At 34.0% G+C, this 25,550-nt stretch overlaps 3 protein-coding genes across 7 annotated transcripts; 2 read left to right on the forward strand and 1 right to left on the reverse strand.

Moving 5' to 3' along the window:
• Positions 1-4,077: 4,077 nt before the first annotated feature.
• Positions 4,078-10,042, reverse strand: LOC129886621 (CRS2-associated factor 1, mitochondrial). Its single transcript, XM_055961385.1, has 5 exons — positions 9,376-10,042; positions 7,889-8,016; positions 7,446-7,671; positions 7,241-7,368; positions 4,078-4,398 (listed from the first exon to the last, which is right to left on the reverse strand). Exons 1-5 carry the CDS (start codon positions 9,914-9,916, stop codon positions 4,186-4,188), a joined length of 1,236 nt encoding a protein of 411 aa, XP_055817360.1. The 5' UTR covers positions 9,917-10,042; the 3' UTR covers positions 4,078-4,185.
• A 3,285-nt stretch (positions 10,043-13,327) lies between these two features.
• On the forward strand, positions 13,328-17,600 carry LOC129886622 (subtilisin-like protease SBT4.14). Of its 3 annotated transcripts, none has more exons than XM_055961389.1 (11): positions 13,328-13,872; positions 13,967-14,058; positions 14,161-14,252; positions 14,339-14,482; positions 14,563-14,668; positions 15,098-15,611; positions 15,766-15,863; positions 15,935-16,159; positions 16,248-16,356; positions 16,433-16,646; positions 16,826-16,914. In XM_055961389.1, the coding sequence occupies exons 1-11, from the start codon at positions 13,774-13,776 to the stop codon at positions 16,831-16,833; spliced, it is 1,701 nt and encodes a 566-aa protein (XP_055817364.1). In that variant the 5' UTR covers positions 13,328-13,773; the 3' UTR covers positions 16,834-16,914. The 3 variants fall into 3 exon arrangements, with proteins under 3 accessions (XP_055817364.1, XP_055817361.1, XP_055817363.1); XM_055961386.1 differs by having other exon boundaries at positions 13,332-13,872; positions 16,822-17,600; XM_055961388.1 differs by lacking the exon at positions 13,328-13,872 and having other exon boundaries at positions 13,999-14,058; positions 14,217-14,252; positions 16,822-17,598.
• Positions 17,601-20,781: 3,181 nt separating this feature from the next.
• Positions 20,782-24,401, forward strand: LOC129886623 (subtilisin-like protease SBT1.1). Of its 3 annotated transcripts, none has more exons than XM_055961391.1 (2): positions 20,782-21,000; positions 21,841-24,401. In XM_055961391.1, exon 2 carries the CDS (start codon positions 21,846-21,848, stop codon positions 24,144-24,146), a length of 2,301 nt encoding a protein of 766 aa, XP_055817366.1. In that variant the 5' UTR covers positions 20,782-21,000; positions 21,841-21,845; the 3' UTR covers positions 24,147-24,401. The 3 variants fall into 3 exon arrangements, with proteins under 3 accessions (XP_055817366.1, XP_055817365.1, XP_055817367.1); XM_055961390.1 differs by lacking the exon at positions 20,782-21,000 and adding an exon at positions 21,387-21,709; XM_055961392.1 differs by lacking the exon at positions 20,782-21,000 and adding an exon at positions 21,387-21,692.
• Positions 24,402-25,550: the final 1,149 nt, after the last annotated feature.

The raw sequence follows: 25,550 nt of genomic DNA on the forward strand, positions 1-25,550 counted from the left end.
AATAGACTTATAATACATTATGTTAGTTTCTTACTACACAAACATAATATATATTTTAAAACACTTATAATACATTTATATTGTATGCATAATTCATTTTTAATACAAGTATAGATTTATCATAGTATTGTTATATATTGCTATAAATGATAATAAATAAAAAATATCGTTAAAATCAGTAATTATTTTTTAAAAAGCATTCAATCAAATAATTTTCCCTTATATTAAATTAAATAATTATTGATCAGTTAAAAGTTAAAGTGACATATTGAACTATAAATTAATTTTCAATATTTGAATTTTACTAGCTATTTATAATCAATTAATTCAAACGGATTTAAATTTCTCATAGAAAACAATTTACCTTATATATGGCATAATATATAAACGTGATTTTTGACTTGAATGTATAATAATAAATATTTAAATTTGTATAAAGTTAAACAAATAGTCACACATGTTCAACTATTTAGCATAATACACAGAGTACGACACGTAAAATATAAATTGTTACATAGAACGCATATGTCTATTCGACTTTATACAAATTTAAGTATATTTATGTACATTAAAAATTAAAAGACATCGTAGATATTATTTAAGTATGATCTTCCATGCCTGCACAAAGACAAGTTCTGTGAAATTTCGCTTTAATGTCTTATATACTATACGAATACATCGGCCTCTTGTTCCTTCCTAAAATAGCAAAGTAAAAGCTACATAGACCAACATAAATGTGATTTTTAAAACGTTTTTTTTAAACTCTTATTTTTTAATATGTGAAATGTTTTTCCTTTAAGAGTGTATTTGGTAGGAAGGAAAACATTAAATTTTTTAATGTTTGATTGGCTTGTATGTTTTGAAAAATATTTTTTAAATTAATTTATTTTTTTAAAATTTAAGAAAAATATTTTTTTTCCAAAAACTAAGAAAAATATTTTCGAAAACTCTTCCCTAACCTCAAATTACAATGTTTTTTTTTACTCCACCCTTGCCACAACTCTTCCCCCAAAAAACAATTAAAATTTCTTTTTTTACCCTATCCCGCCCCTCACCCTATACCAGCCCCCACCCCCACCCTCACCGCCCCCTTCCCTAGACCCACAAAAAAATAAAAATTTTATTTTAAAAAAATATTTTAAATTTTGGAAGTTTCATTTTTTTACCCCACCTCCTACCAGCCCCCTCACCCCACCAGCCCCCCCCCCCTTCCACATACAAAAAAAAATAAAAAGTTATTTTTGAAAATATTTTAAATTTTAAAAATTTTATTTTTTTTATTCCACCCCCTACCCTGACCTCCCACGAAAAAAAAATTAGAAAAATTATTTTTGACAAATATTTCAAGTTTTGAAAATTTTATTTTTTTACCCACCCTTAACCCTGCCTCCTACCAGCCCCCCACCCCCCCTCAAAAAAATTTAATTAATTTTTTTTTAAAAATTAAATTATTTGAAAGTTAGGTCTGAATTCGGGTGTGGTTAGAATTTGGTTTGAAAGTCGAGATCAAGTTTAAATTTAAAAGTCGAATCTTGGGTTGAAAGTTAAGTTGGATACTACATAAGGTGTAAGGATCGGATTCCGAGTCAATTACTAAGGTTGATTTTCATGTCAGAAATTATTTTTCTAAAAAATATTTTCTACTCTCTAGCAAAAAATAAAAGATATTTTCTAAAAAATATTTTCATTCACTAACCAAAAAATAAAAAATATTTACCACTCACCAACCAAACATAAGAAAATAAATTAGAAACTAACTTATTTTCCAAGAAAACATTTTCAACGAGAAATATTTTCTTTCATACCAAACACACTCTAAAAGTCAATCTTTTCATCCATTTCAAACAGGGAAAATTAGACAAAATATTTATTGGCACAAAATAGCAATTTATCGGATAGGATTTCTATAATGAAAATCAATTTTAAAATTATTATTTTTTAATTTAGTAAATATAAATATATGGATGAAAAGAATATACATGCACCATTTATTAAACATCAAAAGTATATATATATATATATGTACACACACTATTCGTTAGATAACAAGAGTATAAACATACATCATTGTGAAATGACAAATATATTTCAAATCTAAATTAAAAAAAATATTTGCTCATTTTTCCTTTAAAAAATCTATTTACACGATTGAGAATAAAAAGAGTAACGATATGAACTAGAAACATGAAGCCATCTACTATAATTACTACTCCTATTTGTTGGCATAACATCGTGTCCTTTTGACCAAATAAAAAGAGGGAAAAACATCATTATTCTTGTAGCAGTGTGAATGACCTAGAAGTTTGGACTAAAAATTGAAAAAAACAAGTAGTATCAACCTTCTAATTTGTTTATCTGTTTTAACTTACTATGGAATTTTTTTTTAAAATAATAATAATTTTATAATATAATATTTACATTTATGATTTATCCTTTTTCAAAAGATGTTATTTCTCAAGTTTAAAAATTGAGTAAATTAATAAGCATCCTTAGAAAAAGACGAATCGATCGGTAGTCTTGGCGAAAGGGAAAAACCTATCCACATTTGATGTATGTATTAAAAAACATTATTTTAGCAAAATCAAAGTTTATTAAGTCATTATCCAGTGATACTAAAAAATTGAAATGACACGAGAGATCCGAATATAAGGTCATCGTGTTCAATCAGCATGCCTAACGTGTTCAACGAAAGTTCATTTACAAGGGACATTATCATACTCCCTCCTCTTCCATTAATTAGTTGTCAGATAAGATTTTGCAAAAAAAAAATTATATATTTTATTTATTTATATATCTCGTAATTCTAAAATAATAAATTCGGAATGAAGTAATTAAAAGGACAAAAATAGTACGTGCGGCATCAGCAAACTTGAAACAGAAATCTGGACTACCTATGAAGTATCAACATGTCAAGGTGTTATCTGTGAATCTCCGACATTTTCTTTTCTCACGTTACTTACACGTGGACAATCTTCTTTTTCCCCCACTCATATCCAAACATCGCCATTAATTCAGATTCAAGTTACACAAAGCTTATTAATTCTAATCTGATATTATATATTGAATCCTGATTAATCTTGAGCCGCAGAAGGTTTATTACAAGGATGGATTTTTTTTTATTCAAATACACTCTGTTAAAATCTTACCAAGAGATAATTTAGTATGACCGGGTCCCACTCCAGTATCCGCAGCTGCTATGACTGCAATTTTATTTTGCGTTTCAATGGTGGAATAATTGGGATAACTTAAAGTAATGACACTCTTCTCATCTAGAACGTACACATGTTATTTGTCAATTATCTTTGCAATAACATTTAAACACCAATATTTATGATGTACCAAGAATTAAATTCCAATCCCCTCATTCTTCTTGGATCAGTGAAAATATTTTGAACTTAATTATCGACGTTTTTTTCCACAGGTAAACTAGTAGGGAAGACTTGTTGCTCTTTTGGCCAAAAGTTACCTATGGGAAAAAAAAAACTAAATAAACTAATACCAATAGATGCATGATATATATGGTTGCAAGTGAACTTTTGACAATAACCACGGTTGATCACTCACATTCTCACATAAATTATTCACTTAAAAAACATGATTTGGTGTAAACAATAAGTATTATCCATAGTCCAAACCAACGTGCAGGGAGGATCAGGCGTGGAAAATAAACAAGTGATTTTGGGATCTGATTGCATTGAGATCCACAAAGAGCATTTGTCAGGTTAGTATAATACTGCAGCAGAAATTTCTCACCTAAGTTGGTGAGAGATTGGGATGATGTAGGACGCACGTGATATTCTTGACCCCCAGCAAACCATGTGCCAATCAATACATCTACTACACCTATCTATGCCCACCATGTCCTGATAAGTTTCCAACGTTTGGAAGAGCCAACAGTTGAGACGTGAAAAATACATGCTATCTATATATACAATGAATGACACCCGTTGACAAGTATCTTGATTCTTCACCAAGCTGTGCAAGTGTTTTCTGTAAATAATACAATTTAGTATGGTACAGTCAGGTAATCTTCAGAGAAGAATGGAAGACACAACATCTATCTATCTAACCATTTACCTTGTATTTGGTAGTTGTATTGTGTATCGTTATTTTCCCTCAGCTTGACTATCGCCAACTATAACTGCTTGAAGACCAATAATTTTAGCGAATTCATCAAAAAATGATCTAATCACTGTCGCCAGAATCATAATCATTGTCACCCGTAATTCCTTCTCCGCTTTTGTTTTCAACCTCATGATTATCCAAATCATTACTGGAATGATCAAATGGTTCTCTTTCTGTAAGGAAGAACCCGTCCTCAGAAGGCTTGTAGTTTTTACCCCTCCATACCACAATCTGCTCTTTATCGAATGTCACGAGTATACAAGGAACCAAATCCTGACATTGACACAAGTTAATAAACATAGTATTTAGCAGTATGACAATCACATATCAGAACAATCTTTGAACATCAATTTCATCTTAGTCTTAGTAGCATGCCAATCACTATATCATCCAAATGGTTATCACAGCATTATTCCAAACATTTAACTCTTCATTTCAAACAGCAAATGTAAACTGGAGGTAGACAACCAAATTAATATGCAGTTAACTGCAGTTCTAAGAATATTAACCCACTGCCACCCCGAGGCAAAGAGCTCTAAAAGTAAACAAGTCCGAGATAATCCTTTGTTCCATAGCCCCGGGGCTATTTACTACTAGCCAATTAAGAAGTCTCAAATGTACTAGCACTGCATCTTTGGAAGATGACCATGATTGTTTCTTCTGTTTTTCTGTGATTTGGTAATCCCACCCCTCCAACTCCTCATCCCCAAGGCCAAGAGTGGTTTTCACAGCTTTCTTCCTTGGTGATTCAGACTCCTAAAGGTCTCTCAGTCTCTCACCACTATAGAAATCACCGCTGGTCAACAATGAAGATGCCTAAAATAAGGCGAACATCAATTGTTCGATTGGGGGGGGGATGAAAAAGTAACAGAAGAGACATTAATAGTGACATCACACAGGAACAAATGTGAGTATTGTTACCAGCTTGAGTCAGCTAGCAAAATATGAAATTTCTTTTTATGAGCATACAATAAAAGTGACTTTTGTATGTTCGAAATGAAGTGATTTTGCTTATTAATTCTTTCTTGATTTATTTCATTATTGGAAAAGAATTTATCAACCATTTCATGTGTTTATTCAAGAAAAAATGGTTGTGGTTCCGAGACTCTCAAGAATGGAGCTTCCATGTGGATATTCGGTCCAAGAATCAAAACCCTATCTCCATGGCAAGCTACTAATTTTACCAGAACTGTCATGCTTTGGACATTGGCACCGCTATCGTTGGGGCCCAAACTATAATGTATACATCTCTCTCTGACAAGTAAAAAAAATTCACTAATATAACACCAAGTTGGAGTTATTAAGTATATTTGTTATATTTTTCGTTATACATTTACAATCTAAAGAATATTATAAGCAGCATTAATAGTTATTGAAAACTAAAGTAAGAAGTAAGAACAACACACATTTCATCAAGTCAACAAATTTTAACAATATAAACTATAAATTGCAGTCAACCAACATAATTCTTATAAATTACTAACCAGATATTATCCAAAAAAGCCAGGAACTTAGCTACATCTTTAAACATAAATAATTAGGCCACTATATCCATTAAAAATAAGACCCTCTATCTTCTCTCTAAGATTTCACAGGCCCCAATCATATCAAAGTTGCCGAATATACCTGATTTATGGATACTTATTATATCTAAAAATGAGGATATTTGTATCCTGAAAATTAAAACGAAAAATCTGATACCATACTGTTTACCAAGTGTCCACGTATCACACCGGATACTTGATTACTTGGTATAAATACATAATTCGAAGTAGTTTATGCTTGCCACTTTTCAGCCCATCTTATCATTGTAAAAGATTAAAAGAGGAAGACTACAAGAGTTTTTTCCTTGACGGGCTTTTTCTCAAGAAAATCCTAATTCCTAAAATAGTCCATTAAGTTTGCTGTTCAATCAAAATGGTCCTTAATATACAAGATAAGCAGTGATAGTCCTCCAAGTTCTTAAAAGCTGTGAACATCTAGTCCAACAGAATACATAAAGTTCTGAGGAAAAACGCCCAAAGCCATCCCTTAAGTTTGGAACTTCACTCAAATTAGTATTTAATATAGGAGGTCTACCAAGTCCAGATAACTGTATCTCAAGAGATGTTTGGCTTGGAGTTCCCCTACCAGGCTACCACAGCCGCACTCTCTTCAGATGAAATTCGATCATGGACAGGCATAACTGGAAATTCATCATACTGGTTAGAGAAATGAAAGGCTCTCTTTTTCTCACAGAATGTCCCTTCGCTGAGGTTGTGACCTCAACAATGAAACGGAAATGGAGATAAGGGGCTTCCTGCTCATCTGCTATGGTGGACTTCGGAAACTGGCTTCAGAGCAGAATCGGGAGAAAACGAAAACACTTGGGTCAGATTTCAATCATATCTGGTCGGAAAGTTTCTTTCACGAGGTCGGGAAACTTCTCAGGGAACTCACAGCCAACGACCACTGCACTAGTGACTGGATCTTTATTGAATGGGCCAGGATCCAAGTCAAATCTCCCCTCACAAAATCCTCAAATTTGTTGAGACCAAATTTGGAAGATCTATATGGCCATCCCTGTTTGGAGGAATCAAGCCCCATACACTCGGAAATTCCTTCTACGTCAGCTTTGCCTATTCCAGCCAGCAACGTCACCGGAAAAGTTACCGAAAGCAAAACCTTTGCTCAATTCAAGAAACACGGGAAAGGCCTCTTTTCATAAATTATCAATGAAAGGGACCCGCATGATCATACTATCTCTGACTGGAGATTTAATATCCAAATCTCAGCAGTCAAACCCCAATGGATACTAACCCGGGTCTTCTCTTACCTCAACCATAATTGTGCCCCATACGCCACCACCTAAGACCCAAATCTCAGGTCCATCCTCTTCTTAACAATTGGGCCAAAAAAGTTTGGAGTTTTGGCAACACAGGGAGTCTAGAATTCAACAAATATATTATCATTGCAAGTAACTTGTACTTAAAAAAATAACAGAAACTGCACTCTTCTCGTAAATCATAGTACTCCACAGGAAAGATACAAGAAAAACTATGGCCATTAGTAGCACCAAGGTATTCCATATAAACAAAACCAAGTCCAATACAAAATAGAAGGAGAAAGTTCTTACCCTCAGTTTGCAGCCTATTTTCTTGTAATCACTCTTTTGAAGGCCTTTACAATCTATCCGAACCAGCTCCTCAGTGAGAAAAGCATCTCGTACCATCGGTACAAGACTGCCATAGTAACCATTTTTGGCTGCATAGTAGCATACATGTCACATACCAAATCTAGATGGCCTCACCAAAAAAAACACAGTTGACAAGAAGGCATACCTAGTTTTGTAAATGCAGGAACAGCTAATCCTCTTTTTCTCATTTCCTTTGTTTCCTCGATACTCAAGCCATCAATAGTAGTTTTTATAAGCCTAGGATATACAGGCTCGTGAGGCTTCCATAGCATTAAGGGGATAACAGGCCTCTTCTTGGGATAATAACTCCTTCCTCTGTAGAGAACAAGTAAACCACCATGTCTGTGGATGATTTTACCAAATGTTTTATCCTAGAAGACATGCAATAACCCACATGACTAACCAAGGACACAGTAAAACATAAAAAAGAAATTCAAAGTTGAGTGAAGCATATTTTTAGAGGATAAAGCCCCTAAACAGAGTAAATAGATACCTGTTCAAGCAACATAATTCTGAAGAATAACAATAATAAGACGGGATTACTAAGCAAATGAAGTGGATGTGATTGCATTAGAAGGACGGAGATACCTCCAACTGAGTGCAAACATTCTTCATATCAACTGTAGGCACGCCCATACATTTTATTCTTACAGCTTCAGCATGTTTCCAGTTATTATGAATGTCATTCAACATGTTATGTGTTAAGCCATCTCTCCCTGCAAAACAAAAGATGATGGAAATCAGCAAGCAGACATTCGGATAATGTGCTATTATAATTGCACTATAAAATTTATGTCAAGTTATATTCAACATCTTTCTCAATAAATTAGAGAAGGAAAAAAGTGTGTGATGTCATTACACGGTTAAAACCCTATACCAAATGGAGGCATGAAGCACATCATATCACTAAATTTCCCAGTCCATGATAGTAAACTTTAATGCAAATAACAGAAGTCAAGCATGGTTTGCAGTATAAAAGAACACAAGATGTTATGTTGCTCCACAACACTAAATTTCCTAGTCTATGACAGTAAACTTCAACACTAATAACAGAAGTAAAACATGGTTTGCATTATAAAAGAACACAAGATGTTGTGTTTCTCCACAACACTAAATTTCCCAGTCAATGAGAGTAAACTTCAACACTAATAACAGAAGTCAAGCATGGTTTGCATTATAAAAGAACACCAAGATGTAATGTGTAACAAGCAGTTATATACAAGAACTTAGGACAACTGGGTTACTGATAGTAATATGCCTAGTGCCTAAATTACTAAATTGTTTCACCAAATGCCCTCTCCAAAAATATTAGGCAATCCATAACTTTTCAGAGCTTCTTCGTTTTTCTTAAAAAACATTACTCAGAAAAAAAAAACTTTAGTGATTATTATTTAAAAATCTCCAACCATATAGGATTGAACATTAATCCTAATAACACATTTGATTCATCCTATTTTTGACTCCCTTTCTTCATGCTAGATACATGATTAGTTGAGCTCTACATAAAGCATTTTTATATGCATCTAGATGCAGCAATACTAAATCCATCAGAGTATCAACATTGACTTCTTTGAATAGCCTAATATGTGCTTGGCAAACAAGTTTCATGCAGTGGTTTAGATTGTAAAGATCCATCTTCAAGAAAAGAACAAAAGGCCAATGAAAATAAGTAGTATAATAACTCCTGAATTGTCAAACTTCCCAAATTCAATGTGAAATGATGTTTATTTTCAAGTCATACATATACAACAGTACAACCATTGCACTTCAATAAAGAGTTAATATCAAACTCAGCTGAGTACTGCCTTCAAGTCAGAAAACCAGCCCAATCTTTATGCAGAATTTCACTTTCACCTTTCACTTGATGCAATTACAATATGCAATAATGTAAAGCAATACCAGAAAATCTTTGGCATCGATACTGTGGCATAATCAAGTTAACGCATGGGCAAAGTACCAATCTTTACTTTCTCGATTCCACTTAAATACTTCTGCAAAAAATGAAATACTACACAATAACAGTAAAAGACAATAAATCACAAAAGAAATGATTTTTTTTCAAAAAAAGTGAATACCCAAATTGACTTGCCGCTTGGTTTTATGCCTCTGGCACCTTTCCACAATGACTTTCCTCTCCGCATTCGTCAAAGGCTCTCCTTGAATTCTCTCTCTCGCAACCCTTCTCTTCGCCTCAACTGTTTTCTCATCATCAGGGGACCCCACTTTTGGGTCAACCACAGGTGCACACACTCCAGTCCACACCCTATCCAACTTCCCAGGCCCAAAAGGTGAGTACTTGGGCTCGCGAAGCCCAATGGGCCGCACATCCGGACTGCTCTCAGTGTAACTGAATCGGAAGTCAAAGGGCAATTTGGATTGAAGCGGTTTCTCACCAGTCCGGTCCAGTGATGACGGCGGACGGTACCGGGGTTTGGGCTGCTTCTTGGGTGGTGACTGAGTAGAATTAGGGTTTGGGGGTTTAAGGGACGGCGGGGGTACGAAGGAGTATTTTGAATAGAGATTTGAAGAAGATGCCGCGGCGGCGGTAGAAAAGAGGTGTCGCGTGGTGGAGAGTGAGAGAATTTGTTTTTCCTGGCGGGAGAATAAGCGGAGCATTGTGACGGGTCAGCGGAAATCGGGTAAATTCCCCTCCGTATATAAAGGTGAGGTGATTTGAAGCCCGTTTGGATTGGCTTTAAGTTGGTCAAAACCAACTTAAAGCCCTTTTTTAGCTTTTGAACGTGTTTGCCTAATGCTGCTTTAAGCCATAAAGTTCTTAAAGTCAGTTAAAAATGAAAAGTTAGGATTCCAACTTTTTTTTTCCAAAGTGCTTAAAGTCATTTTTTTTTACCATGAAAATTATTTTTATATCCCTTGTATTTTAACTAAATTCCCAAACTAATTTTTTTTATTCTTTTAACCCTAAAATTCACATCATAAGCACTTTTATCCAAACACTCAACTGCTTATTTATAAAAATAACTTTCAGCACTTCAAAATTCTAAAAGCACTTCATACATAAAAGTTACTTTTTTTAAGCCAATCCAAACGGGCTTTTGCTAATCGATTTTTCTTTGAGAAAATAGTCAAATAACCTCTAAATATTATTGGATTTTTAACTACATACTTATACTTTATAGCAATGCTATCACTCCTTACACTATTTTAAAGCACAATTATTTCCTTCTTAAATGTTGAGATGGCGAAAAAGTATGGTTCACCCTCAGAACAATGATTAAAATTTTAACTTTATATAGATTTATTTTATTTTATATTAATTTTTTGTTTCTTTTAATTAGAAAAATAATGTTTTCTTTTTTCTTACCCCTTTTCTCTTTAATTGATTAGCAATATCACTGCAACTCATCCTCACCTTCACAATCAGGTCTCCGCTATTATTGGCTTTTTACCACTTACCTAACTCTCGTCTTTAAATCACCCACTTCTCATTGTAGGTTTATTTCTCATCAATTTAAAAAATTTGTCGGTAGCTCAAAATCAAAATTGCAAGTGAAGAGAATCTAACTTTTTTTAATTAATGATGAATTCATTAGTTAACAAATTTATCAATGGAGAAAAATTCATTAACGAAATCATTGAGTAACAGACACACTAACAGAGAAGACCCATTTATTGAAATTGTTTCAAGCATAGATCGAATTTCTCATCTCAACATTGTTAAATCGAAATCAGCACTAGTCTATTCATTAACCCGAAAACTTCATCACGACTAGCTGATGTTGTTTACTATTGATTCAACGAAGCTTCGTTCTCTAGTTATAATACTATAGCAGTGGAAGTAGAAGCAGTTTCGGGCGAGAGAGTTTTCCATTCCCATTTAGCTTCAATAGAGAATATCGAGATTTCCCTAGTGTTTAGAACTCCCGTGAAGGTCGAAAAGGAAGTAGAGTCATGGACGATATTCTCCTAATCAATCTGAAAAAGCAATTTATCAAAGCCAAAGAAAGAGAGGAATGGAAAAGGAAAAAGAAAAGGTTAAAATGGAAATATAAAGGAAAAGTTGAATAAATAAAAATATTTAATTTTTTTTATTAATATAAAAAGCATTATTATGTGGCATGGCGGTGCACACCATTACTTGATAAAAAATTGGGTATGATTTTGTAAGGGGGTATATATTTCACATTTAAGAAGTTCAGGGAGGTGATAGGACCCCCCGTAAAGTATAAGTGTGTAGTTGAAAATTCGATAATAAATTTGGGGGTCATTTGACTATTTTCTCTCTTTTTCTTTTAAAAATTTGTTTAAAATGGAGTACATAAATTAGCTAAATAACTCTTGACATAATTATTAACAAGTTAAAATGTACAAATGTATTTTAAATTCCATTAGAATGTGAGTTTATGTATGATTTAATTGAATATTAAAATCATTAAATAAAACACAAAACTAGCAGAAAAAAGCATCACCTAATTGACATAATAAATATAAGTAGTCTTGAAAGATTTGAACTTCTTCCTCTTTAAATGAGATGAATAAAGAAGCTAACAGTTTTTTCTCATTTTATTTGACGAGATATGAGTTAATTTTATATTCTTGATTTTCTCTAATTGCTAATCTAAATTATAGTAATATATATTCTTTGTAATGAGCAGTATTTATTACTACCTCTTCAACACAAAGGAGTAAAATTTGTATGCCCGTAAGCAAATGGCTAATGGAAAATCTTCTCCATGTCTCGTAAAATTTGGTTATAATTTTTATAAATAATATTTAAATTTGGTTATAAATTTATAAATAATATTTAGTTATTTAGTAAAAATAGAATTTTAGATGTTTTTCAAATTTTAATTACAATTTTAAGTTATATTTAAATTTCTTATGACATACACTTATTTACAAATAAAGTGAAAAAAAATCTCAGGCCAAATGAGTTAGTTTTCATTTTCTTAAAGAGTTTCATAGCTCAGAACATAAATATTCCATTTCAATTTCTTGTTAACCAATGGAAATATAAGCAATGTGATCTCTTGGGATTAAAATTGATATGAAAGTATTTTTTAGTAAGATTATTTTACATTGATTGTCAACTTATCATAATTCCTTTATCTCGTTTTAGAACTGCATATACTTTAAAAAACTTGTATAATAAGAGTTAAATTTAGTCAAATAGCTTATGATAATACTTTTAACATACACGTGAGGTGCAACTCAGTTGAAGAGCTACTCATACTTTCACTCTAGCATTGGGGTTCGAATCAGACTTTACCCCAACCCCACACTAAAAATAAGGGTTATATTTTCTACCTATAATTAATTACAATTAGTTTGAAATCTAGTCATAGATAATCAATTCGATATAGTTATCTTTATAAATTTACTTGTCATTTAGTGGGCGGTATTTGCTTCAAGGAAGAGTATAAAAAAGGAGTAATCCTTAATTTTTTTATTTTTGAAAAAAGTAGCTTTTCCTTTTCTTGAGTGCAAAAGCCATGAATTCTTCCGAAATTTTTGTTCACAAACCGTAATTCTTAAGGCTATTTTTCGAAAATGTAAAGCGTTGAAATTGGTACTATACTATAAATAATTATATTTAATTAATTGTGAGCTAATCTTGATCACATAACTAAAGCTTTTATGTACTATTGAATAGTCTAGATACATCAACAACTAATGGGAAAAGTCCTTAAATATTGAACAAAAAATTAAACTTATTATATGTTTATGTCATTTGGTTGCCATTGGATAATGGGATATTATCACAGCAATTTTTTTTTGAAAATCAGATGAGAATAATTTTAAACTTCAAGCTTTTTAACTTTGCTACTAATGGAAACAAAGTGAAAAACTTGCATTAAAATCCAAGTTATCCAGAGGCATCCTTATGTAATGGCTTTTTGGATATCAGCCACATCTTTCCATGCAATACAACTACAATATAATCTCTTTCATGGATATTAATTATTCTTTTGTATATAAATGCTTCAAGATTTCACCAGTTGATTTATTCTATAAAGTGTGTTTAATTAGTTTACTACCATTGCTGTTGCTTCCCGTAATCATTGAGCATATTGTATATGAAAATGTATTCAATTTTTAGAGTCGGTAGGTTCAGAATGAATGTTTTGGTCGATAGTAAAAGTTCAGTTGAACCAGTTCTACATTCGTCTCTGATTATTTACAAAGGTGCTCATATGGTGGCATGCAAATTTTATACAGAGTAGTAATAAAGATTAGTAACTAGAAAAGGAGAAAAAGATTAAGAAAGTTGGCAAAAGAATATTACTCCTTTCATTCTCAACAAGTAGCACATAATAATCAACCAATCTTTATCCATCTTTCTTCTAAGACAACCAATCAAAATCCTCAATATGAAGTTAAGTTAAAGTGTCCTGCAGATCATTTTTCCTCTCATTAATTGCTATTACCATTATATTGTACCTAATAATACTTTTGCATGTCACTAACCCTCCATATCTCTATTGACACAAAAACTTTTGTATCTTGTGAAAATGTTGAGGAACAACCACTTCTGTTGGCTTCTATCTTATCAGCTTCTTCTTATCTTGATCTTGACTGGCATTGAAGCTGTTGAAGTAGATAGTAAAGAAGTACTCTTTTTCTACACTACTCATGTACATTTTCATAATCTTGCTTTTGGTTGTGCTGATCTGCATTGTATTGATGTGATCATTTCCATTGCAGGACTTTTACATTGTTTTCTTGAAAGATCATCCGGTGAACGAAGAATCTGCATTTCAGAGACATATTAGTGTCCTGTCATCTTTAAAGGGAAGGTTAGTTGAATTAGTCTTTGTCATTCTCTCATGCGATCCAAGGGTAATGCAGTTCTTGTAAGGAATTCTCTTGACTTGTTATGTTGTAATTATTTATAATAGGGATGCAACAGAATTTCATGTTTATAGCTTTACAAAAATCTTCAATGCATTTGCAGCAAAGCTATATCAACATGAAGTTCATAAGTTATCCAGTAAGTAGCTAGGATCCCTCTGCTATAACTTTTGTTAGTCTTTGGCGAATTTCTTTGATGCTAAAAATTGAGTTCTTCTTCTCTAGGCATGGATGAAGTGGTTTCTGTCATACCAAATAGATACAGGAAGCTACATACTACAAGATCATGGGAATTTATTGGTTTGCCTGCAACAGCAAAAAGAAGATTGAAAAGGGAGAGCAACATTATCGTGGGAGTCTTCGATACAGGTTTAATATCGTTTGGATTTTTCATTTTGGCCAAGAAAATAGAATGCAGAAATCATATTTTCTTGAAAATATTTGGACAGGGATAACTCCTCAATCAAAAAGCTTTAAGGATGATGGTCTTGGTCCCCCTCCAGCAAAATGGAAAGGAAGTTGTCACCATTTTGCAAATTTTTCTGGATGCAACAAGTAAATTATACATGCCCTTGTCATCAGTTTTGTCTTATACATCATTGACATCCATTTTGGAATCTACTTTTTATCCGGAATTATAATAGAATACATGTAAAATCTTACAACATTTAACATAAATAATAGGTAGTTCTGAGTCTCACTTAACCAACCAGCCACAGCTCGAAAAGTGTGTCAGAAATTTGAAGTTATTATTTTCTTATGCTGTCCACATGGTAACCTAGCCTGAATCTGTTCCTCAAATGTAGAACATATTAGTAAAACTGTTATCTATGTTTTACTAGGATTGAAGACATAATAATCTCAGCCATTGGCTTATATTATTTTTTCTGAATCAAAAAATTTCTTTACCTGTATATCCTAACTTATATAAATAGACCTGCAAGAGATAATTTTTGTGCATGTTTTGTTTTTATGATCATCAAGTAAGCTTATAGGGGCAAGATACTTCAAGCTGGACAAAGTTCCTGATCCAAATGACATAATGTCACCAATTGACGTGCACGGCCATGGAACACATACATCATCCACCCTAGCGGGAAGTCTGGTACCTGATGCAAGCTTATTTGGTCTTGCCCGAGGGACTGCACGTGGAGCGGTTCCGTCTGCTAGAGTAGCTATGTACAAAGTCTGTTGGGCGACATCAGGTTGTTCAGATATTGACATTCTAGCTGCATTTGAAGCTTCCATTATTGATGGTGTGGACATAATATCCATCTCAATTGGTGGTCTTGCTGGTGGTTATACGACTGATGTGATATCCGTTGGGGCATTTCATGCCATGAGAAAAGGGATTCTTACTGTGGCTTCAGCTGGAAATGATGGACCTAACCTCAACACTGTCGCGAACCATGCACCATGGGTGCTAACTGTGGCAGCTAGTGGCATTGATAGGGAGTTTAGGAGTAAGGTGTTGTTGGGAAATGGGAGAACAGTCTCAGTAAGTCCTCTACCTGCTTACGAAAGCTCGAGTATGCAAAGGAGAAAAAGCTAGTCTATTTGAGCACCGGTTTAGATCAAAGTTTTACAGTCTTTGGGTGGTTGTATTCTATTCCCTTATCATTTATGCATTTACTCATAGCAGCATTGTGCAGGGGATTGGAGTTAACACGTTTGATCCAAAGCAGAAATTGTATCCTCTTGCAATGGGAGTTGATATAGCCAAGAGCTCTGATACTCGAGAAAGTTCAAGGTACTAATTAGGTTACTACTAGGCATTTCATTCTTGAAAGTAGCCTTTCATATAATATGACACTGTCACAGGTACTGTACTGAAGGATCAATGGACCCTAGAAAGGTAAAAGGAAAGCTTGTTTATTGCCAGTTAGGTTCTTGGGGTGCTGATTCTGTTGTAAAAGAGCTTGGAGGAATTGGCACTATTATTGAGAGTGATCAGTTTCTTGATTCTGCCCAAATTTTCATGGCTCCGTCAACAATAGTTAACAGCAGCATAGGGAAAAGTTTGAATAGCTATATGCATTCAGAAAGGTAAAAATGTTATAACCTGTTTAGTCCATTTCAGAACTGAAATTACTGACTGTTATACTTAGCTGTGTGATGCTTTCGGAAAATGCAGATTACCTTCAGCAGTAATATACAGATCACAAGAAGTCAAGATCAAAGCTCCATTCATCGCATCATTTTCATCAAGAGGTCCAAATCCGGGAACAAAGCGCCTTCTGAAGGTAAATTTTGGTGGAAGTCAGAGTTCATTGTTGATGTAAATTTTCAAATTTAGCTTTCTGATGCAGCATTGTACAGCCTGATATTGCAGCTCCAGGAATTGACATTCTGGCTTCTTACACCCCGATGAAATCACTCACCGGTCTGAAAGGTGATACTCAATATTCAGAATTCACTCTCATGTCTGGCACTTCCATGTCATGCCCTCATGTTGGTGGTGCAGCTGCCTATGTAAAGTCATTCCATCCTGACTGGTCTCCTTCTGCTATTAAGTCTGCCATCATCACTACTGGTACTTGCTATCCACTGTCATTTGGTATAAAATTCAATACCCCAAAACCAAATAGTTAGTATAGCGAAAAAAAATAATTAGTCCATTCGAGCACCAAATAATCTAAGACTGTACAACAAATACATGTCAGATTGTAGTTTCTAAAATTTTGATCTTTTTCCGTATGAACTTGAAGCAAGATCTATGAGCTCAAAGGTGGACAGGGAAGCAGAGTTTGCGTATGGTGCTGGACAAGTTAATCCGATGAAAGCAAGAAGCCCTGGATTAGTCTATGACATGGATGATATGTCATATATCCAATTCTTATGCCATGAAGGCTACAATTCATCATCAGTGTCCAGTTTACTTCGACAACAGGTAAATTGCTCCACATTGATTCCTGCAAATGGGGAAGATGCTATCAACTATCCCACAATGCAGCTTGGCCTAAAGAGTGATCAAGAACCAACCATAGGCATTTTCAGGAGGAGAGTTACCAATGTTGGCCAAGCTACGTCTGTTTATAATGCAACCATCAGAGCTCCCAAGGGAGTGGATATCACTGTACAACCAATGACTCTCTCCTTCACACGTGCAATGCAGAAGAGAAGTTTCAAGGTTGTTGTAAAGGCAAAACCAATGTCAAATGCTATAATATTGTCAGGTTCACTCATTTGGAAAAGCTCCCGGCACATTGTAAGAAGTCCTATAGTAGTTTATGATCCAAAAGTTTTTGATGAAGTTGTAATGTGATAGTCTCCAAGGAAATGATACAGAAGAGTCACAAAAGAACATTAAAGAAACAGAGACGATAGATGAAATTGAAAGGGATGTGACATCTGTGAATAATTCTACATGTATATTCTTTCATATATTACTTTTATTATCACTTCTGCAACATTACACTCCTATTTACCAATGACTTCAAGAAACAAGTCTGAATTACGTAGTTGAATACTTGTGCTAGATATTCATTGGATCGATAGATGCCATTTTATAAAGGATATAATTGATAATTAGAAGTTGCACATTAATCTTTCCTGCAGTGAATCCTATGGATGCAAGCCTTATCTGGAATGATTGCGCATAAATTGGTTACCTACTACATCAGATTTGAACCAATGTAGGTCATTATCAATTATCATCCCAGAGATAACCAAATGAAACCCAATTTTTCCCTAATACATGATTATAGGTACATTGTAATTAGGTAGAGCTGAAAAACATCTTTAAATAAAACTATTGGTAGAAGTTGCATCATTTATATTAGGGGAGCATAAAGTCATTTGTTATAAAGCTAAGAGGACATCGTGTTGGTCCCCTTTTCAGCATAAGGTGATTTATAAACTCTTACTAGTAACGTATGAAATGTCATCCAACAAATCTCTATAATATCTTTTTCTATGTAGTTGAGTGCATAACCAATTCTAGACTTATAATAAAGGAGAAGGGTCACTATAGGTTGATAATCAATATAAAACTAGTCTCACTATAATAATTAGTAAATCATGCGAGTACTTATATTGAAGACACGTTGAATGAATATAGACGATTTATATAGTTGACCTCGACTAATCAAAATATATATGGAAAGGTAATTGATTGATAATCCACAACTTTAAATGAACATACCAAAAAAAAAGGAGGAGAAAGCAGGTGCACAACCAAGCAAGAGCCAGATACAGAATGATAGTCCATTAACTTTAATTTACTGATATATCAATATAATTCCCTCTGATGATGAGCATGAGGTATGATTTTGGTCCCAAGAAAAGGCAGAAAAGGGTGTCGTCGTGCTTTTGGCAGCCGTGCAGTGCAAGAAAAGTGCCAAAGATAGCATATATGCAAATGATGAAAAACAAAAGGAGGGTTAGGTTTTAGGTGCACCAACAAAATTATGGTCCAAAAATCAAGAGCATTCTTTTATTTTGGCAGCACTCACATTTTTCAACTCTATAGTAACCGAACAAGCATGCATTAATTTTGTACTTTATCATACAGGGTTATTCGGTGCCAAATGCCAATCATACCGCTCGAGCAGATACGGCTATTCAAAATCGAATTGAAACTAATAATTTAACTCGAAAAAAGTTATTGATTTGTTGGTAATAAATTATTGATTTAGGAGTTTCGATTTTAATTTTTTTTTATATCGGTTATCCATTCTCAAAATTGTACCATTCGGCATATAAAGTTAGGGTTAGTTTCATACTTTCACTTTTGGTTGTCTCAAATTCTCGGCTATTCTACAAGGTGTCAGTGTTTGCTTTTGAGCAAAATGTAATCTGTCAACTCATGTGTATATATAGTTCATTTGGTTTATCACCTTGTTTTTAAGTAATTTCAATGTGTTTTTTTTGTGTGAAATCTTAGCGGTTAAACTAATAACAAGATAAGCCAATATCTTAATGGTTCAATAACGTTTTAGCATAGCTACAAACTAATAACCAATAAGTCGAATTAATAAACTTCAAAACCTAATCGACTGATATGCAACCCTAGATGCAGAGTATGGGGTCACGAAATATATGGGTTCACGAGAATCTACTACTTTTTGCACAGACTATATATATGTATTAAGAAACTTATTGTATATCTATAAATATCTAACTGTGAATCTATATATATTAACTTGAGATAGTTAAATCCGCACCTCTAGATTTTTATTACCAAGCCATGAGAGCTCTGCATTAGGCATTATATTTGAATTACTATTAAAGCATTGCATTTATATTTTACCAACCCAAAGAGGCAACACGGTTTGTTGCTTGCTTGCTGTATAAAATTGAAATCTTGAAATTAAAGTACCATTTATTCCACACAGGAGATATTAAAATACAATTCAAGCAACAGAGGTCAGCAAATTAATTATACAGATGTCTTATGATCGAGCTTGTCGCATCAAGCTTTTCTAGTGCAGGTTACTTTTTTCTGTGTGATTTGCGAGCTATTGCATAGAAACGGATGTTTTACCCTATGCGCATCCAAAAGATAGCGGCTGCGGATTTCCTCGTCATAAAAAAAAAATTATACAGATTTTCAGCCGTATAATTGATTACAAGTAAGAATGCAATTTATTGGGAGCTGACCAAAACCTAACACCACACATGATTGATTATATTTCACATTTTTGGTTGGTCAGAACCCAAGGAAAAACAAAGAAAAAAGAAGAAGAAGCAAACAGCTCTAAGTCAAATAAATACAGTTACGAAACAGCAATTAGATTGCCACATTTATGAGGGCCGTACGTCACCGAATGTTTTTCCGGCACCTAATCTTTTATCATTAAGCAAATAGATTATATGTATTAACCCACTTCAAAATTAGGAGCGGACTCAAAATTTTTAGTTTATAAATTACGACTCACAAATCACAATTATTTATTCGTATTGGATACAAAATAGATTGTTAGTACATTTCAAATGTTTTTGAAACATAAATTTAAGAATTAAGCCAAAATTACTATATTCTGTTGGACTCATAAATACCATAGTAGCTCTGCCCCCTTATTCAAGATAGTACTACATCTTATTTTATATACTCTTTCCATTTTAATTTATTTGTCTAGTTTTGATTTAGCATAAAATTGTAAAAAATAAAGAAGATTTTTAAATTTTATCTAAGGATACGTAGAATGTACGGAAAAAATGTCTTTTAATCTTGTGGTCTAAGATATGCCATATGAAAATTTGAAATCAATGAGTTTCTAAGAAAATGGAATTAAATATTCTTTTTAAAATGGAAAAAAATAATAATAAAGCAAACAAATTGAAATGGAGAAAATAGTTATTTTGTCAAACTAAATTTGTTTCAGAATAATTGACAGTTTTAACTTAATTAAAAAAAAGAAAAGTCAGTTACTTATTACTCTGTGGAGTATTGTTAATTAAGTGAGACGTTAGATAAATATTTTTATGTTTAAAACTATTAATTAAATGTCTTTCTTAAGTAATGTACAAGAATCTTAAAAGACAATAATATGAAGAACATGAAGTTAAGTAACATTTTTTTTGGTTTAACAATTATATTTAGAATCACCATTTTTAAGTGACCCAATGAATAAGAAATACAACTTCTTTGAACAATGATTGCACGAACGTATTTTATATATAGCACTATTGAAGTTCCTAAAAGCCAACATTTACTCCATCATATCTCTCTTTGCTCTCAATTGTTTAAGCTGCTTTTCCACCTTTCTTTTTTTTTTTTCAAAAAAAAGATTGTTTTCCTTTTTCCCATTGTTGCTAACTGGCAAAAATGAAGTGCCATAATTTGTCACACTCTTTCCCTTGGCCTATTTAAATTCTCCATCAACCTTTAGCATTTCCTCAGAAATATTCCTTCATTACTTTGAGCTGAATATCCCAAAAGAAAGGTATGTTTTCTCCTTACATTCATGTTTACAACACCATGCACATTATAGCATTCCAATATATGTACACGAGTACTAGTGAGTAGTGACGGATTCAAAATTTAAAATTAGTCGATTTTTTTTTTATATGTACATATTTTTATATCTTTTTTCTCTCACGCACACAGACATAATATTAAGCTTGTTGTGTCTACTCTAGATTCGCCATGGTACACAACTTAATTAGGTAGACCTTTTAGGTAGAAATTAAATGCAGGTACCAGTTTCCTTTATGGTCGTGATGTATAAAATGTCTAACGTTATAGTTAGAACAGTAGTATAAGTTGGTTTTGCTTTAATGGCTTCACATTTTCAACCTTAATTAGATGTAGTGGTTTGTGGTTGAAGTTATTGCTTCACGAGTATGGCTTCATCAATCCTCTTTCTTGAACCACTTTTGATGGTCCATTATAAGAAATATATACTAGCAAATTGAGTTTTGTCCTAAAGATATAACAGTGGTGTCTGGCCAGCTTGCTCTTGTTATGTTATAACAACACACGTATTGAGTAACTCTGTCTGCCTCGCGTTGTTCCTTGTTTTACAATTTGTCACTGAAATTCAGATGGTCTTGTCATTGTCTTGTCACTTAAAGAGTGAGCAATTTTAGCTTTTGTTCACAAGAAGTAACTGCAATTCACAGCCACTCTGTTCATGTAATTAAATCCTTCAAGTATGAATGCTTTTGTACGGAGTATTTAATTTTTTTCGTTTGCTAATAACGTGTTATAAATAAAGTGGTGTATGTATGAACTTTTCTCATATTTTTCTTACTAGTAATAATTTTTTCCCTCTGTTTGGCAGTGAAGATGAACTTCAGGAACTGCGTGTTTTTGTTAGCGTATACAGTTTCAGTGATTTCATTTACTTTAGCAGAACAAGACATATATGTTGTTCATATGGACAAGACAAAAGTCAGATCATTAGACAGTTATCTTGGAATATCCAAAAGATGGTATGAAGATGTTATTAGTTCTATATCTGCTGATAGTGAAGAGGAACAAGAAGAAAAGCCTCCTCAACTTCTCTATGTATATGAAAAATCCGTTTCTGGTTTTTCAGCAAAACTCTCCAAGAAACAACTCGAATCACTAAAACAAGTTGATGGATTCCTCACAGCTGTGCTGGATGAAATGTTAAGCCTACACACAACTCATTCACCTCAGTTTCTTGGGCTGAAAAGTGGCAGAGGACTTTGGGGTGCTCCAAATTTGACCTCTGATGTGATTGTTGGCATGATTGATACTGGAATTTGGCCTGAACATGTAAGTTTCCATGATTCTGGAATGCCACCGGTGCCTTCTCATTGGAAAGGCAAATGTGAAGCTGGAACTAAATTTATGCGATCAAATTGTAATAGGAAGATTATTGGTGCAAGGATTTTTTCCAAAGGATATGAAGCTGCTGCAGGGAAAATCAATGAAAAAAAGGATTATAGATCACCGCGAGACTCACAAGGACACGGAACACATACTGCTTCAACAGCAGCTGGAAATCTTGTCAATGGTGCCAACCTTTTCGGTTTGGCTAAAGGCTTGGCTGGTGGTATGAGCTATGGATCAAGAATTGCAGTTTACAAAGCTTGTTTCATGTTAGGCTGCTCAAGCTCTGACGTTTTAGCAGCTATTGATCAAGCTGTTATTGATGGGGTGGATGTATTGTCACTTTCTTTAGGAGGCTTGCCAAAGCCATTTTATGTAGATAATATAGCTATTGCTGCATTTGGTGCAGTCCAACATGGGGTCTTTGTTTCATGTTCAGCAGGAAATTCAGGGCCTTTGAATTCAAGTGTTGGCAATGCAGCACCGTGGATTATGACTGTTGCAGCAAGCTCGTTGGACCGCAGCTTTCCAACTACTGTCAAGCTTGGAGATGGACATGTTTTTAAAGGAGCTTCATTGTACACAGGCAAGCCTACAATGCAATTGCCACTTGTTTATGGAAGAACAGCAGGTGGGGAAGAAGCTCGATTTTGCACCAATGGGACACTATCTTCAAGATTAGTCAAAGGCAAGATTGTTGTCTGTGACAAAGGAATCAATGCCAGAGCTGAAAAGGGAGAGCAAGTGAAAATAGCTGGTGGAGCAGGAATGATTATGGTTAATAGAGTTGAAGAAGGAGATGAACTTTATGCCGATGCTCATGTCCTGCCTGCCACATCTTTGGGTGCTTCAGCTGGCATTGCTATCAAGAATTACATTAACTTGACAAAAACTGCCACAGCTTCAATCAAATTTGAGGGGACAGTTTATGGCAATCGCGCACCAATAGTAGCTGCCTTTTCCTCTAGAGGACCTAGTGCAGCTGGACCAGATATTATAAAGCCGGATGTTACTGCTCCAGGAGTGGACATATTAGCTGCCTGGCCTCCAAATATCAGCCCATCAATGCTAAAGAGCGATAAGAGAAGCATGCAATTCAACATTCTTTCTGGCACTTCCATGTCTTGTCCTCATGTCAGTGGACTAGCTGCATTGCTTAAATCTGTCCATAGAGATTGGTCACCAGCAGCAATCAAGTCAGCACTACTGACAACTGCTTATACCCTTGACAAAGAAAGAACTCCAATAGCAGATGCTGTTTCCGAGACTTCAATATCAGCTACACCATTCACCTTTGGCTCGGGACATGTTGATCCTGAAAGGGCTTCTGATCCAGGCCTTATCTACGATATCTCAACCGAGGATTACCTACATTATATCTGTAGCCTAAACTACAACTCTTCCCAAATAGCCCTTTTGTTGAGAGAAAATTATACTTGTCCTACTAGTCATTCATTTCAATCACCTGGTGATCTAAACTACCCTTCTTTCGCTGTACTTTTCGACAGCAAGAACCAACATGTGATCCAGACATTTAAAAGAACTGTGACAAATGTTGGGACCCCTAGGAGTACTTACAGTGTACAAGTGGAGGCACCTTATGGAGTATCAGTCACTGTGAAGCCAAAAATTCTGAAATTTCAGAAAAAAGGTCAGAAAATGAGATACAAAGTGAGGTTTGTTGTTGCAAAGGGAAAAAGGAGTCCTGGTGATTCAACATTTGGATCACTGACTTGGATTTCAAGAACACATATAGTTAGAAGCCCCATTGCTACCACATGGCATTAACTCAAAGAGGGTAAAATTTGATGACAACATCCAATCCTTGAAACTGTCAATGTATTCTTCTGGATAAAAACTAACTAGTTGAATCAAAATATTACTATTTGCTTAACTACTTCTGAGTTCATAGGCCTCATTAGTCATTAATTTTCTCTCTCTAGTTTTCCCTTGTTTCAACAAGAGCATAATTATTGAATTGATGTGTCTCCTTGGAGAGATATTTATCTGTTCAAACAAATACTGTATTGCAGGAAAAGAAATAAGTGATCTTATTAGGGAGCCTAATGTCACGGACTTAGACTTCACGCTAAGACTTCCGTGCGGCACTTGACAACTTACTCACGAATCTTTCACGATCTTGCAAGCTCAAGTAAGCCTTTATGACTAGATCGCTAAGAGAACGCTAGATTATAAGAAGACAAGAGAGTTTTTATGAAGAAGGCTTTTGTATTGCTTTAGAAGAATGCTTGTTTGCCTGATGGTTTGCTACAAATGAATGCTCCCTCTATTTATACTACTCCTAAGGGGCTCAAGTGTAAATAGAAATTGCTATACAAGTCCCTCCATATTTACAAAGAAGTCCCTCTGTAGAATTCTCTACACACTCTAGAGAATTCCAAGTCTTTCAAGACTTCTCTACAAGCTTCTATAAGGATCTAGAGTCTTCCACTAACCTCTCCAAAACTCTAGATTCTTCTACCTTCTTCAAGATCAAGTGGCGAGCCATAACACTAACCTCTGAAACATTCTAGGGATTTTCTTTCTTCTATTTGTGACATTTGAACTATTTCACTCTAGGGCTACTTGATTTTATCTAAGTATCACTGAAGTTACTAGACTATTTTTAATAAAACGACTCAATTTTGCCTTCATAGATGGTCACTAAGAGAAAATAAATGAGATATTTTCTATGATATTTTAGCTAACTTGAGTGACATTTTCGTTATTCAAAAAGGTCTAGTTACTTTATGCGATACTTAATCAAAATTGAATAATTTTTTATGACAAAAAATAGTTTAATGATTTTGGTGTAATAAAGCAAAAATTAAATGATCAATGCCAACCTATTCCCTGGATTCATTTTACCGACAAATGGTTTGGGGGAGGGAAGGTCAATTAAGGAAAATGATTACGAGGTAATAAATTCAACTAAAAGTTTAGAAAGTTAACCAATTGATCTACGGTAATTTTTGAGCGAGGCTAATTTACTCATATTGCAATTAACAATTTATCATATTTCGACCCATAATTTCTCTAAATATACATTTATCACGTTTTCTTCGAAAATATTCTCACTTCAAAGTATGATATGGTATATTTAATTATTTATTATAGTTATTTGTCTGGGCGAATCTATAGTGGAAGTGGGTTCATGAGAATCCAATAACTTTCATGTAGAATCTTTATTTA

The sequence above is a fragment of the Solanum dulcamara genome, chromosome 4 (assembly GCF_947179165.1).
Source record: "Solanum dulcamara chromosome 4, daSolDulc1.2, whole genome shotgun sequence".
NCBI classification, from domain to species: Eukaryota; Viridiplantae; Streptophyta; class Magnoliopsida; order Solanales; family Solanaceae; genus Solanum; species Solanum dulcamara.